Source organism: Physella acuta, unplaced genomic scaffold, assembly GCF_028476545.2.
Source record: "Physella acuta isolate Inbredline_101_S28 unplaced genomic scaffold, ASM2847654v3 ptg000035l, whole genome shotgun sequence".
Taxonomy (NCBI): Eukaryota; Metazoa; Mollusca; class Gastropoda; family Physidae; genus Physella; species Physella acuta.
In genome coordinates, this window is record NW_026731555.1 from 90,003 (window position 1) to 104,265 (window position 14,263).

At 38.8% G+C, this 14,263-nt stretch overlaps 1 protein-coding gene across 1 annotated transcript; it reads right to left on the minus strand.

The window, feature by feature from the left end:
* Positions 1-5,697: 5,697 nt before the first annotated feature.
* Positions 5,698-10,922, minus strand: LOC131942311 (uncharacterized). The gene is made up of 5 exons (XM_059302119.1): positions 10,810-10,922; positions 10,111-10,263; positions 9,192-9,353; positions 8,537-8,701; positions 5,698-7,434 (listed from the first exon to the last, which is right to left on the minus strand). Exons 1-5 carry the CDS (start codon positions 10,815-10,817, stop codon positions 5,739-5,741), a joined length of 2,184 nt encoding a protein of 727 aa, XP_059158102.1. The 5' UTR covers positions 10,818-10,922; the 3' UTR covers positions 5,698-5,738.
* Between the last annotated feature and the right edge of the window lie 3,341 nt (positions 10,923-14,263).

The window sequence follows — 14,263 nt, forward strand, 5'->3', positions numbered from 1 at the left end:
ACAAGATGACGAGGCACCCATGTACAAACTACCGCGTCCACCGAGGGGAATTTCAGTTCACATTTCTGAATGGACGAGTGAATGGTCATCGACTTCTGCGGCTAATGATTTGGAAATTGCATTCAACATAGCTCAAACTGGTTTCAGTTTTTTACAGCGTGGCAGAATTGTCATAACAGACCGTCTCCATGGCCACATCATGTCTGTGCTAATGGACATCCCGCATGTGCTGATTGACAACCCGCCGTTTTATAAACTCTCGTCTTTTGATCAAACATGGACTGAGGGTCTAGAGAACACAGTTCTAGTCACAAACGGTAGCAACGCTCTGCAGGAGGCTCTGCTTCTGTTGGCTAAATATAACCATATTCTTCCTGAGATTGTTAACGATAACCTGTATGAAAATTACATAAACATGTTTAGGGTTAAATAAGCAAACTTGAAAGAGTAGACCTATTAGAAATAGTTCCAAAATATTTGCCATCGATGTCAATTTACATGGAAACTTGTAACTCTTTGAAAACTATTGTGTTTAATCAAATAATTTGTGAGTGTTTATGTTTAATATTTTTTTATTGTATATAAAATAATAAGATGTGTCTGAATTCTAGCTTTATTTATAAGCATTCTCTAAATTTTAATTGCAGTGTCTACATATTTCGAGTGGGGTAAACATCAAATGTGTTTCATTATAAATTGTTAGTACGATCAGATATGTTGATTGTTTAGCTGACTATTATGAACAAATCGAACATATGAAAAGAGCCGTAAACTTTGTTTAACTCCCCTAGAACAGGATTCCTTTTTGTGCATGTATACAAACAACTGCTTATGTTTAATGTATGCATCTGTTAAATGCCAAGCTACATACACAAGCAGTGGCGTCGCTAGGTCGGGTGTCACCGGATGCGGCACTTCGTTGTGTCACCCCCCCCCCCCCCCCAAGAAACAATGTTTGATTTGTACCTCGTTGTACTCAACATAACATTACGGTTGCTTAACATTTTATTATTATATTTTTCTTTAATCCCAAATTTATGTCAGCTCCACTTAAATGCTCAAACAATTTTATTTTCAAGTTTAAAAAAAAAACATTGTAATTAGACGTTTTGTATCGATCTATGTATAAATAAACCATCTTAAATGAATGAAAGTACGCTATATGTAAGAAATAAGTATTACTATTGTAAATCTGTATCAGTCCTCACAAGCCGGTGATGAGAACTGTAATACTAAATATGTCTTTTATGCATTACTACACCTCTCATCACAGCGCCGTTAAACTTTGGGAAGTTGTTGAGAATATTACTGGTGAGGTTTCTATGAAATAAAGTAATTTTAAATTCGCCGCCCCGGCAGGGCACGATTTTAAAAAAAATCCATTTACGCTATATAAAGTCAATTGCAGTTCGATTACGGTTATCCGAGTGCCATAAAACTTTAGGGAGTTGATGAATACTCCCGAGAAGGTTTAATTCAAAGTAGGAAAAGTACCACTTCCGGTTATCGGAAATCGCTCAAAAGTTGATACGGATCTACGATTTTGATAAAATACTTATATATTAAAATTTCATCAACCTAGCTGTAACGGTACTCAAGTTATCGTGTTTACACACACAGACACACAGACAGACAGACACACAGACATACGGACAAGATTGCAAAATTATGTTTTTCCGTATCAGTGAGATGTAAAACGTCGAGATTTGTAAAAATCTCGATTTTTTTTGCACGATTACAAGACTTTCTCTATACTTCGTATATACGAGAAGTAAAAAAGAAAAGCAGGCTGAAATCAGAGCCAACTGCCTAAACTGGCGCATAAACAGATGACACGTTTACCTACTTGTGTTAGAGGGGATCCCTTCCAACACTAAAAATTAAGAAAGAAGAAGAAGAAAGAAGAACTCTTGTTTGATTGAGGAGTTGGGTTGTTGTCCCCGACTTTTAGTATAATCTGCCCCGAATAGTAACAGTCATGATGAAGTCATTGAAAGCGTTTCCTGATTTACAATGCACGTCTAATTTGTAAATTTGGCTTAACTTTCAGCTATTAACAAAGCATTCAGTTTCCTCACGCTTAAAACTTATCCGCTGTGACGTAACGCCACTCGACACTAACCTTACACTCACGACATCAACATTGCAGGCAGTAGCTGTGTGAAGGCAGCTTCCAGCTGTCCAGAAAATGTCACCTGTGTACAGGTGCCCACAGCCTCTTGTGTCCCCAACACCTGCTTAAGCTGTAGCGATGGTGAGATCTGTCTTACTAAGACGGCGGACTGCCTAGAGCAGGGGTCGGCAACCTTTTGAAGCGGAAGAGCCAAAAGTTACAATTTTCAAAATTTCCCTGGTTTTAAAGAGCCACTAACATTTTTTTATTTCAAATATTTTATTTTTTTATTAAGATTATTAGTATTTGTTCAAGGAGCTGAAGAGCCGCATCTTGATATCAAAAGAGCCGCATGCGGCTCGCGAGCCGCAGGTTGCCGACCCCTGGCCTAGAGAACCAGTGCGAATTCGAGTGCAGAAAGGTAGATAACACCATGAGTCACCATATTTGATCGATGATGAGTGTAAGCTTCTATAAACGTCTGACTCAAGTAATTGTTTGATTTATGAAATCTGTAATTGTGAACAATTGCCATTTTTAGATTCGTTTTTTTTCTTGGGAGACTTTGTAGCATCTTAAGAATAAATGGATTTATTTTAATATTTAAAATGTAATACGTGAATAATGTACTATGACGTAGAGTGTTGACAATACTATGTCGAGTTAAAAGAAACACGAGAACCTCAACTTTACTTGACCAATGGACCGTCAGGTTAAAAAAAGGGGACTTAACTTTTTATTTCTACATATAATGACCTATTATTAGTTAACTCAGCAATTAATGATAGTCATTAGCCGCGAGACATCAAAAATGCTATAAATTAAAAGTTTCTGGATTGTGATGTTCAAATCTTGACTAAAATGTCAGAGTACTAAGATGTTATGTAAATTTAAACAAAAGTATTAAACTAATCAGTTTTAAGAAGGTGTTTGCTTCATAAAGAAACGCTCTCTCGAATTGATAATCTCTTGTTTCCAAATTTCTTTCTGAAGCTCCATGTAATATTCCTAAATTCTTTGATGTACTTGTCTTATTTTTTTAAATTATAACCATAATTACCATAATTATATAATAATCCACTGTATGTTTTTTCATACTTTCTTTCTGAAGCAACATGCAATATTCCTAAATTCTTCGATGTGTATGTCTTATTTTTTTAAAATTATAACCATATATATACATATATTGATACATTGTGCTTTTTTTCATTCTTTCTTTCTGAAGCACCATGCAATATTCCTAAATTATAACCATAACTACATATAAATATCTGTCCGTTTTTTCATTCTTTCTGAAGCACCATTCAATATTCATAAATTCTTTGATGTGTATGTCTTGTTTTTTTAAATTGTATTTAATGTTTATACATTGTCCGTTCTTTACGTACTCGCCAGCTGGATAAATGCGGAAACTGCCCTAATAACATGGTGTGTAAGGACACGGGTTTAAGGTGCTACCCCGAGCCTTGTGAGTCCTACACGTGTGTCAAACCCGACGAGTGTGGGGGGTGCCCCGGGGACGAGGAGTGTGTTATGATGTCCCCTACCAGAGGGGACGTTGGAGACTGTGTCGTCAGGGAGGGCAAAACTGCTGAGTGCAACAGCACACTGTATGGCGCAGAATCCATGCTAAATGACACTGAGTTTGTGTGTCTTCCAACAAACAGAAGTCTTCCTCAAGTGGTAAGTTAGCTGAAAAAGGTAAACCTAAATCAACAATACTCTATGAAAAAAAACGTAATTACTTATTTTTATTTTTGATGATTAATAATTTCAGGTTGCAGAATGACATAAATCATTCATGTTATATCTGTATATATTGGTTTATTTCTAAAGTGTGTTGACTGCGGGGTGGTCAGACGGTTGGGCGTAAGGATGTTAAACTCTTAAGTCTCGAGTTTTAAACCTAAGTCCGTAAGAGGTCCCTCAGTCACACAGCTTTGATGGGTACCTGATCCACATTAGAGAAAGTATAGGCGACTGGGCATAGTGCTGACCATCAAATTACGAGGCCACTGAAAAAGTTGGACTCTACTTTATATCCATTTTTTTGGATTCTTAGGTCTACACTTTCAGCCTAATGCTCTAAATTCTATACCGTGCCGTGTGGCATTCCGTCTTTCTAGGACTATAAATTGTACATACATATGTCTAAACTCTATGTCAGCATTGCTATCATCATAGACTATATTCTTATACATAGAACTCTCGAATTTTTGTGTTGTTAAATGTACACCTTCCGCAAGTTTTACCTTATATTTAAACAGTTTATATTTTTTATATATCTAGCCTGAATTCTACTGTCACAATTGTCCGGAGAACGAAATGTGCGTCGACACCTTAATTGAATGCGTCACAACGCCGTGCCCAAAGTACAAATGCGTGCCCCTTCCGCCGGTGTCATGTGATATTCACTGCCACGATGGTTATTCTGTACGCTGCGCACCAAAGAATGCACAGAGGAAGACATCGTGACATGCATGAAAACCAGAACTGCAGTGTGTGTGCCGCGCATTGGAGAGTTGCGGTACTGCGCCAATACGACTGTTGTTCCTGATGATTCTGCGGTGTGCAAAAGTGAGAAAAGAACTCATAGGCTGTGTTCTATGGATGAAAACTGCCGCGAAGGTCGAAGGTGTTGTCCGTCTAAGTGCAACAGGTACATATGCCAAGACATGATATAATTTAACATAATTGGCTTGTCAATTTATTAGATGTATACAACATTGACGAAAAGATTTTGTTGAAAATAAAAATTAAAAAATGTAGAGGTATGACATAATTTAACTTTTGTAAGTGTTATTAACTATTTAGTACAAGTCGCTTTTGTTTTGTGTCGATTTATTTTTGTAATATTTATTGAAGAAGAAAGTACCAAAAAAACTCAAATTTTGGGTATAAACATGCTTCTTGAAAAATAAAAAAAAAACAAGATGTTTCTTAAGAAAACATACAATGGCGTCTCCATTGGTATCACGTTTTCGATATGTGGTTTTTAATATTTTCAGAAGTTATGATAAAACTTTCATTAAAATGTAAACGACTATTTAACCGTTATAGACCTGTTTCTTTTCTAGTTTTTACTGATTGGGCTTGATCTATTAGTATTTTTTTCTATCTCATTACCTATATCTGTTTAGTTAAGGATTGTCAGTATGGCGTACACATTTTAGAGAATACGTTAATTGTCGTCAGTTTGTCAAGATAAGTTGTATTATGTTCTTAAATCTTTACAATGCGCTTGTTCATATTTCGGTAAAAAGTTGTTAATAATTGTGAATTTCGTCCGAATAAGACACGCCAATTGTTATCTCCCGGCAACCAAAAAAAGATAATAAAAAAGATATGATACATGTACTTTTAGATTTAAACCCTAACCCTGACCCTAACAGGATCTGGCAAAAAAAGTGTGTGTATGGGGAGGGGGGGGGCTTAGCTTTTCGATCGTAAAATTTTGGCATTTGTAGCGGGACTTTTCAGGGCAATATCCGAAATGTTTACGGAATGTATACTCAAAAAGTAAAACAGCAAAGACCATTATATGATCTTGTTTATCGTAGATAATGCCACTGTTAACTAACAAATTAATATTATTATATAAACATGGGTGCATAAATTGTTCAGCTTAAGCTTCCGTTGCATTGAACAGTTTTTCAAGTAATTCAGGAAAATATAAATTGCAATAACCCTCAATCATTTTGGACATGGAAAGCTTCGCAGGATGGAAGAAATATTTATGCAGGTAGTAAGTACTAAAGACTCGTTCTCTTTCATCGCCGTAATAGCTCTTTCCTCCGAATAAATTCAGGCTCTGTTTGGTTTCCAGCCCACGTAAAACGCACGGTACGGCTAGCTCAAGGAAGACATGGTTCTTGTAAAACATGGACAAGTACCACACCGCCGCCGCTCTCATCTTTTGTGGGATGTAATACAAATCACTAATGTCTCCGACAACTAAGTCTTTGGAGTTTGTGTGTGTTAGTAAAGTTTTTTGAAACTCCTCAAGCGATCGCACACCATCCGGAATTCGCGGAACAATAGAAATATCCGATAGTGTTTTTAGATACGCGGTTCTTCCGATTTTCTCGCCCCATCGGAAATATGTATTAACGGGTTCGGAAATGTTGAGAAATATGGTGCGGCTTTCGTAGGTGACGCCGGCGCTGGATTTGTTAAGTTCCAGCATAGCCCAAGGCTTGAACAGAAGATCGTCGGAAGTGAAGAGGTAACCACTGACACTGTATCCCATCTGCATAGCCCTGATGGCGCAGATGTAACCATCGAATCCATCGACGACTTCGGCTTCGATGAAAGAGAACGTTTGATTCATGTCTTTCGTTTCGTCTTGAAATTTGGTTATGTTTTCACCGCAGTAGAGAATGTTGGTGAACACCGGGCTATGAATGGCGTCGAGGTACTTCACGTTACCGTAATACGGGTTATTGAACACAATGATAAGCAGAATATCTGAGAAAAAATTGGCACTTTTCAGTCTACCTTCGTACACCTGAGGAGGTTGGTTATTTAATAAACCACCACACATGGAGGTAATCTTTTTCATCTTGTGACAAAAACCGTTATTGCGTGTTGGTGTCGCATAAACAGATGGAGACGGTTGCTCTACTGAGGAGTATACAACATCCGATACGTTATCTCCCTTCCCTATAACAGGGAGGTAATCAACGTTTTCGTTTAATATCTGTGAATACTGCAATGTCTCTGAAAAATTCAAATTGAATCCAACACGTTCCGGTTCAATGTAGCCAACTGATTTTAAGTCATCCAGCCAGAGTTTTGTCATAAGAACATCGTCTGTTTTCCAAAAATTGTGGTCGGCCATATCTGAGCTGAGTTTTAAGACACATTGAAAAAACGACAAATCCTTCCCACAATCCCAACTTCTCAAAAACCGTAACAGGTTTTCTGTTTGAAAGTACATATCTTTTTCTTCTAGCGCGTCTTTCAAGTACGAATGTGCGTTCCTCTTTTGGAAAGCGTTAGCAGGAAAAAATCCAAGACTACCCCCCACTTCCCATAAAAGTCTTTGCGCCCAGTACCCTCTCCAGATATCACACACTCGAATGGTTGTCGTTTTGGGGATAAACAGTGCCCAGAAGGCCTCGCTGTGGAACAGGGTGTTCTGCGAGTTGAAGGGACTGAAGACGCCTTTGGGTAAAATGGCTGGCGGGGAGGCGGGGTCAAAGATCACGTTTAGCGGTGCCGTGGTGGATTTTCTCGTGAGTCTAAATATAGCATCCATGTCGGGGTCGCCGTTGACGATTCCTTGTTGGATGGCTGGTGTCTTCCACTGACTGCCTAACCTGACGTGTAATATACACAAATAAATGAATGAAACAATAGCATAACACAAACAAGTAATGTAACTAATGTTTTTTTTTTCATCAATAAATAACAAGATTTCTATAATCGCTTTTGTTTAACAAATCGTATATCTGAGGAATGGCTGACGATTATGTTTCACGTTTAGAAGATGGGGATGGGGGGATGCTGAGTTATTTTATTTTATGGAGGGTTAATACACAAAAACGTATGCTCGGCACTACTTATCGATGACTTGGAAGAGTTAAATTTTGTTAAACACTAAAAAGACGCCTCCTCTTGATATTTCAAATGATATTCCGTATTATAAAAATAGTTGAAAGCAACAAATGCCACAACGTATTTAGCAGCGTAAAAGGACAAGAGAGCGTGTTAGCAGGCTAGGGTGTTCACAAATAGATCTGCTCCTGACATCCAACACCAGATACTGATGCACCAGAAGACGAATGGTGTTAATTCAGACTTTATCCTCATGTGGGGGGGGGGGGGGGGGCCTTGAAACTTTCTGGGAGGGGGGTGCGGACTAAAAATTCGGGTAGAGGGGCGGGGGTTGAACAGTGTTAAAAATATATATTTGTATATATAAAGTCAATTTCGAGTAAAAACCTGGAGTAAACAATCGAATATACCAGCTAGCAACATGAGTATAATAAAGGATTAGTTTATCGTCTTACCGCTGTTGTCCTGACTAATGCGCATTGCTTAGGATGGTTAAACATGTATAAAATACAAAGAAACAGAGAGTGAGGGAGTAAGAGAGAGAGAGGTGAGAGAGAGCGAGGGAGAGAGAGAGCAAGAGAGAGAGAGGGAAGAGAGAGGAGAGAGAAAGAAAGAAATTAAGAGAGAGAGCGAGGGGAGAGAGAAAGAGCGAGGGAAGAGAGTGGAGAAAGAGAGGGGGGAGAGAGAGAGTGAAAGGAGATATATATATATATATAGGATAGAGAGAGAGAAAAAAAAGACAAGAAAGAGAGCGAATGGAGAGAGAGAGAGAGAGAAAAACAACAGTAAGAGAGAGAGAGGAGGGCGAGAGAGAGAGAGAGTGGCGAAAGAGAGAAACGTGAACAGAAAACAATGAAATCTCACTTGTAAAGAGGCCGCTGTGGTACGCCTATGTGAGACAGTGGGAACCCTCTAGGCCACAGTGTTGACTGCCCGAAGTGGACGTAAGGGTTAAACACGCCATCACCAGTAAACACCAAGCCCGACATCGTGGACTTGTAAACAAAACCCTCCAAGTTGTCCAATGGCCTGATGGTCAGATAGTTCCCATGTTAGATATGAGTTTACTGACAAATGGCCTAACGTTTATAAAGTAAGTCATATTAGGATAAAGTATAGAAGCCTCTTTAGACCAAGCGATCGAATGAGCAGATGTAGTTGATATTTTTCTTAACCTGGGTATATAAAGGGAAGCTGTCGTCCCTAATATGAGTTAGGTACCCATCAGGGTATCCATAATAGACGTTATGCTGACTTGTACCTGGATTCGAACTCGAGACTTTCGGGTAAGCAGCCTAGCGATCGACTGTCACGCCATCCCACTCAAGGTCATATAGCTTCAGTTTTAGTTAGTTTACTAATGAATAGCTTACAGGGTTAAAAGTCAGTGTTTGTATTAGACTAGTTTACTGATAAATGCCTTAACGCGTTTACAAGGTAGATTGAGATATTCATTGTTAGACATATGTTGAATAATGAATGCCTTAATGTGCTTATAATGTAGACCAAACGACCCTACCTGTTATCGTCGTCTGTTTCGTATATGAACTCGGCCCCGTGTATGATTGCGTACAGGTAGCCTATGTTTTTTCTTGTGTAGCTACCGTAGGGGGTAGCCTTAGTGATGGCGAACCCCAGCTCTTCCTGCGCTTCTATGCTTAGGTAGTCACAGCCGGGTAAACTAAACCAAAGAAGTCATTTCGTTTAGTCACAAACAGGTAAACTAAATCAAAGACAAATCATATTATTTAGACAAAGTCAATTGTATTTAGCTAGACATAATCACGTAGTTTTATTCAGATTCAGTCATGCTAATTTTTATTTAGACACAGTCACTTTATTTTATTCTTTGGCCATAGCAGTAGAGTGCTAGACTGCTAACCCAAAAATCTCAAGTTCGAATCCGGGTTTAAGTCATTAAACCGTCCCTGAGCTCGCTCAGCTCTAATGGGTACCTGACTCATGTTATGGAAAGAAAAGGGGACTATGCATAGTGCTGACCACATTGTCACTTCATATGCTGAGATAACATAATCATATGACCTCTACTTTACTCTACTTCACCTGCCACGTGGACCGGCAGGTTTGAAAATGGAACTAACATTTTATTTAGACATAGCCACGTAGCTGTATTAAGAATCAAACAATTTCTTTTTAAAAGTTGTAGCTTGAATGCCTTAGCTGCCACATGTTCATTTTTATATAACATGTAGGGAGGCTGTTAGCCCTTCTTAAGAGCTATCAAAACCAAACGTTTTACATGTTGCCTATTGTGTTAATTTGTTTTTTGTTTTCCTTGCTCGGAAATATGTGTCTACTTATGCTAATAATTAAGTGTATATGTATGATATCTAGTTTCCGGTTGTAGGTGGGCAATTATTTTTAACTTTCATTGTATAGTTACATTTAACAAAAATACACTAGGAACGCCACTGTACCTCCATGTTAATGGCGTCTTCGAGTCCCCCACAACAAGACATCTCCATCCTGTGATGTTCGACAGGTACTCGACTTGCTCCGTCGGGGCGGATATTGTTGTCAGAACGATCCATTTCTTGGAAGTTTCTTCTCTTTTGAATGTGGACCTAAACCTATATTGTTTTCTCTTTAATTATGTATTTTTTTAAAATGATTACATACATCATAGTTGGCGTGGTTGGGTCGGTAAAGCTCATGATTTCAAACCGAAAATACCGAGTTCAAACACGGTATCACTGGGTGTATGACCTTCCAGTAAAGGTCACCGGTCAGGGCGCAAGAGTTCCGCCAGCCACGTGTTCGTGACGAAGGCGAGCCACCAAGATGGAGGCATCCGGCTGTGGTCAGGCATGGAGAGGGTTGGAAGCCGCCATGCGACAATAGGGCTGGTAAGTAGGTCACCAACCGGTTCTACGGCCCAATAAAACCTGCATGAGTCATAGAATTGGTTGGTGACCTACTTAACAGCCATTTTAGCCCTAGACGCACCACTATGTTGTGCCCCAACGACCATGACAAGGGTTTAAGGAATTATTAATATTATATTTCTTTTTGCTTGCTTTAGAATACAATGATTAATATTTAAGATTTTGTAAAAACAGACACAAAAAAACAGACACAAAAAATACAACAGCTTGTAAATTGTCTAATATAGTCACCTCATCATCTCTGTATTATCCTTATGTGCCTGATTTCTCTCGTCCTTGCTGGTAATCCAGCTAATCGAATAAACGAATAGTACACAGAGCAGCACAGATGTAAAGAATACCCAGCGGCGTTTGGATAATGAGTCCATCACTGTGGATATTTCCGCTGCAGAAGAGAGCTATTCTTAAAAAGACGAACACTAGCTGGTGTAATCCGGGTGATACCAGCGATGGAAAACTGTGTTTGTGCGTTTCATATAAATATTAATTGCACGTTAAAATATCAAAGTCTGTAAAAATATAATTTATACATAATACTAAATCTTTTGTTAACTATAATTTTTAGTTTTTGTACATCATCATAATTATAGAAAATGAAACTGCATTTATATTATTCGAAAAATAGAACTGTATTGATTATTAAATAAACCGGTAGTGATCTCCCCTAAACTTTCTCGAATATTCTTATATAAAACAACAGGGGATGGTAACTGCGGATATAGTTATGATTACTTTCTCGTATATACGTAGTATAGAGAAAGTATTGTAATCGTGCAAAAAAAAAAATCGAGATTTTTACAAATCTCGACGTTTTACACCTCACTGATACGGAAAAACATAATTTTGCAATCTTGTCCGTATGTCTGTGTGTGTGTGTGTCTGTGTGTCTGTCTGTCCGTGTGTAAACACGATAACTTGAGTACCGTTACAGCTAGGTTGATGAAATTTCATATATAAGTATTTTATTAAAATCGTAGATCCGTATCAACTTTTGAGCGATTTCCGATAACCGGAAGTGGTACTTTTCCTACTTTGAATTTTTCAAAAGCCTATAACTTGAGTACTATTTCAGATAGATAAATGAAATTTCACATGTAAGTAAAAGATCTAATTCTCTACCTTCTGTTAAATTTTGAGTAATTTCCGTTGACTGGAAGTAGTAATTTTCGCTACTTCCGATTTCTCAAAAAACTAATGTAAATTTTTAAAGTACTAATAATATTGCGCACTATTATACGCGTTTTTATTCGGCGTTTGCTTGGTGCGCAATGTTTTTTTTATGAGATTCTATTCTATTTTTAAAAGTTTAAGTATTTAAAATGGATTAAAAATCATAACTATATCCCCAGTTACCATCCCCTGTTGTTTTATATAAGAATATTCGAGAAAGTTTAGGGGAGATCACTACCGGTTTATTTTTAATCCATTTTAAATACTTAAACTTTTAAAACTTTTAAATATAGCTCAGTCGTAGATCTAAAATATAGGTAATTCTATCTAGATTTAGATAATAGTGATTTTCTATATACTAAACTATTTTAGACCTTTATTATTTTATATAAATCTTTGTTTGGAATATGGTAATTTTGAAATGCTCGCTCCGGGCCTATCAGCGTAGCTAATGATTAGATCTAGAAATCTAGATCTAGATCTAGATCTAGCAAGAAAAACTAAACTTAAGACCTAAGCAAGCGAGTCGTAGAATCTAGATCTAGATAATTCTATCTAGATCTAGCTAATTTCAGAACTTCTTTATTTTATATAAATCTTTGTTTGGCTAATTTAAGATAAAATTTAATTTGAAAGTTACTACTACTACTACTAGACTTAGATCTAGATCTATGCGCGTAAATCATGTTGCATAAGGAGACTCATAGTATAGTATAAAAATTCACGGTTGACGTCACGAGTAAATAGCTAAGTTGGTAACGTAGCCAGCTCTCATGCGGGTGGCATAGGTTCTAGACCAATATGTTAATGATTTTTTTTTTCAATTTTTTTTTTTAGATGTGAATGATAAAGTTGCCTATCTGAACTTGGCAGGATACAGGGCAGGTGAAGTAGAGTTCATCTGTTTCTTTGTCCTAAGCATATGAAAGGATAGTGTGGTCAGAGACATGCGCGGCTGGAATCGTATTTTAAACGATAAAAACATGTCGTCTGAGACTTGGCGGGACACTGGGCAGGTGAAGTAGAGTTGAGTAGGTCACCTGTGACGTCAGTATATGAAGGGATAGTCTGAAATCGGTGTTTTCGGTGTTTTTAAAAGATAAAAACATATTTTTGAATGTGGGGTCTGTTTTTTGTGACGATAAGTGACACTGCAGTAGCGTAGCGAGGAGGGGGGCGGGAAGGGGAGTGGGAGGGGAGGCGGGGGGGGGGGGGGGGAGGGGAGGCGGGGGGGGGGGAGGGGAGGCGGGGGGAGGGGAGGCGGGGGGGGAAGGGGGGCGGGGGGGGGACATATGTTGGGGCGCCAAAATGGTTTGGAAAAATAAATTGAAAGGTTGAGGGGGGTGCAAATCGAAAGTTTGAGTGGGGGGGGGGGGGTGCACATCAAAAGTTTGAGGGGGGGGGGTTGCAAATCGAAATCTTGCGGGGCGAGTTCAAATCGAAAAGTTTGTCCCCGGGCGCCGGGAAGGGTCGCTATGCCTCTGAGTGACAGACGTGATGTTTTTTGATGGATGACCCCCGAAACCCACAGTTATCCAACGGATGACGGGTATTCTAGTTTTTCCTAAAGCCTACATGTGAATGATAAGGTTGACTATCAGGACCTCGAAGGGATAGTGTGGTCAGAGACATGCTCGGCTGGAATCGTTTTTTTAAACGATAAAAACATGTTGTCTGAGACTTGGCGGGACACTGGGCAGGTGAAGTAGAGTTGAGTAGGTCACCTGTGACGTCAGTATATGAAGGGATAGTCCGAAATCGTTGTTTTCGGTGTTTTTAAAAGATAAAAAACATATGTTTGAATGTGGGGTCTGTTTTTTTGTGACGATAAGTGACACTGCAGTGGCGTAGCGAGGAGGGTGGGACATATGTCCCCGGGCGCCGACCTTAGGGGTCGCCAAAATGGGTTGGAAAAATAAATTGAAAGGTTGAGGGGGGTGCAAATCGAAAGTTTGAGGTGGGGGGGGGGTGCAAATCGAAATCTTGAGATGGGGGGGGGGGGTGGTGCACATCGAAAGTTTGAGCGGGGGTGCATATCAAAATGATGATTGGCTATTATCGACATTAAGTAATAGCAAAATTTATATATGTGTGTGTGTATATATATATATATATATATATATATATATATATAAAGCGCCAGAGCGTTTTGGTGGGATTAGAAGATAGTCTAACGGAATATATTAGGATTGATTCATCTAAGCGTTACCAATCCTATATTCTTAGACGTGTGATCTTGTTTTCAAAAACGGTGTTATTAAAGTGTAAACCAAGCCTGCGCTAAATTTCATTGGTCATTTTAATCGGTGCACGAGTTTACCTACACTACCGCCCAGCAAGCACACTGGAGAGCTGTATAAACGCCTTGAGTGTACGTTAATCACTCACCGTAATAGTGTGGTAAAACACAATTCGGCGATCGCTTAATTGTCAGGGACATTGATAGGCGTTTCAAGGAACCCCCGACTACACTACTGAATGTGTGCCTCGTACGGCCCCTAGCTCGGTTTAATAA

Coding starts and splice junctions, on each gene's coding strand:
- LOC131942311 (XM_059302119.1), bottom strand. Junction 8,702..9,191: donor GAAACAGACGACGATAACAG/GTAGGGTCGTTT, acceptor TCTGACCATCAG/GCCATTGGACAACTTGGAGG. Junction 7,435..8,536: donor CCACAGCGGCCTCTTTACAA/GTGAGATTTCAT, acceptor ATTACACGTCAG/GTTAGGCAGTCAGTGGAAGA.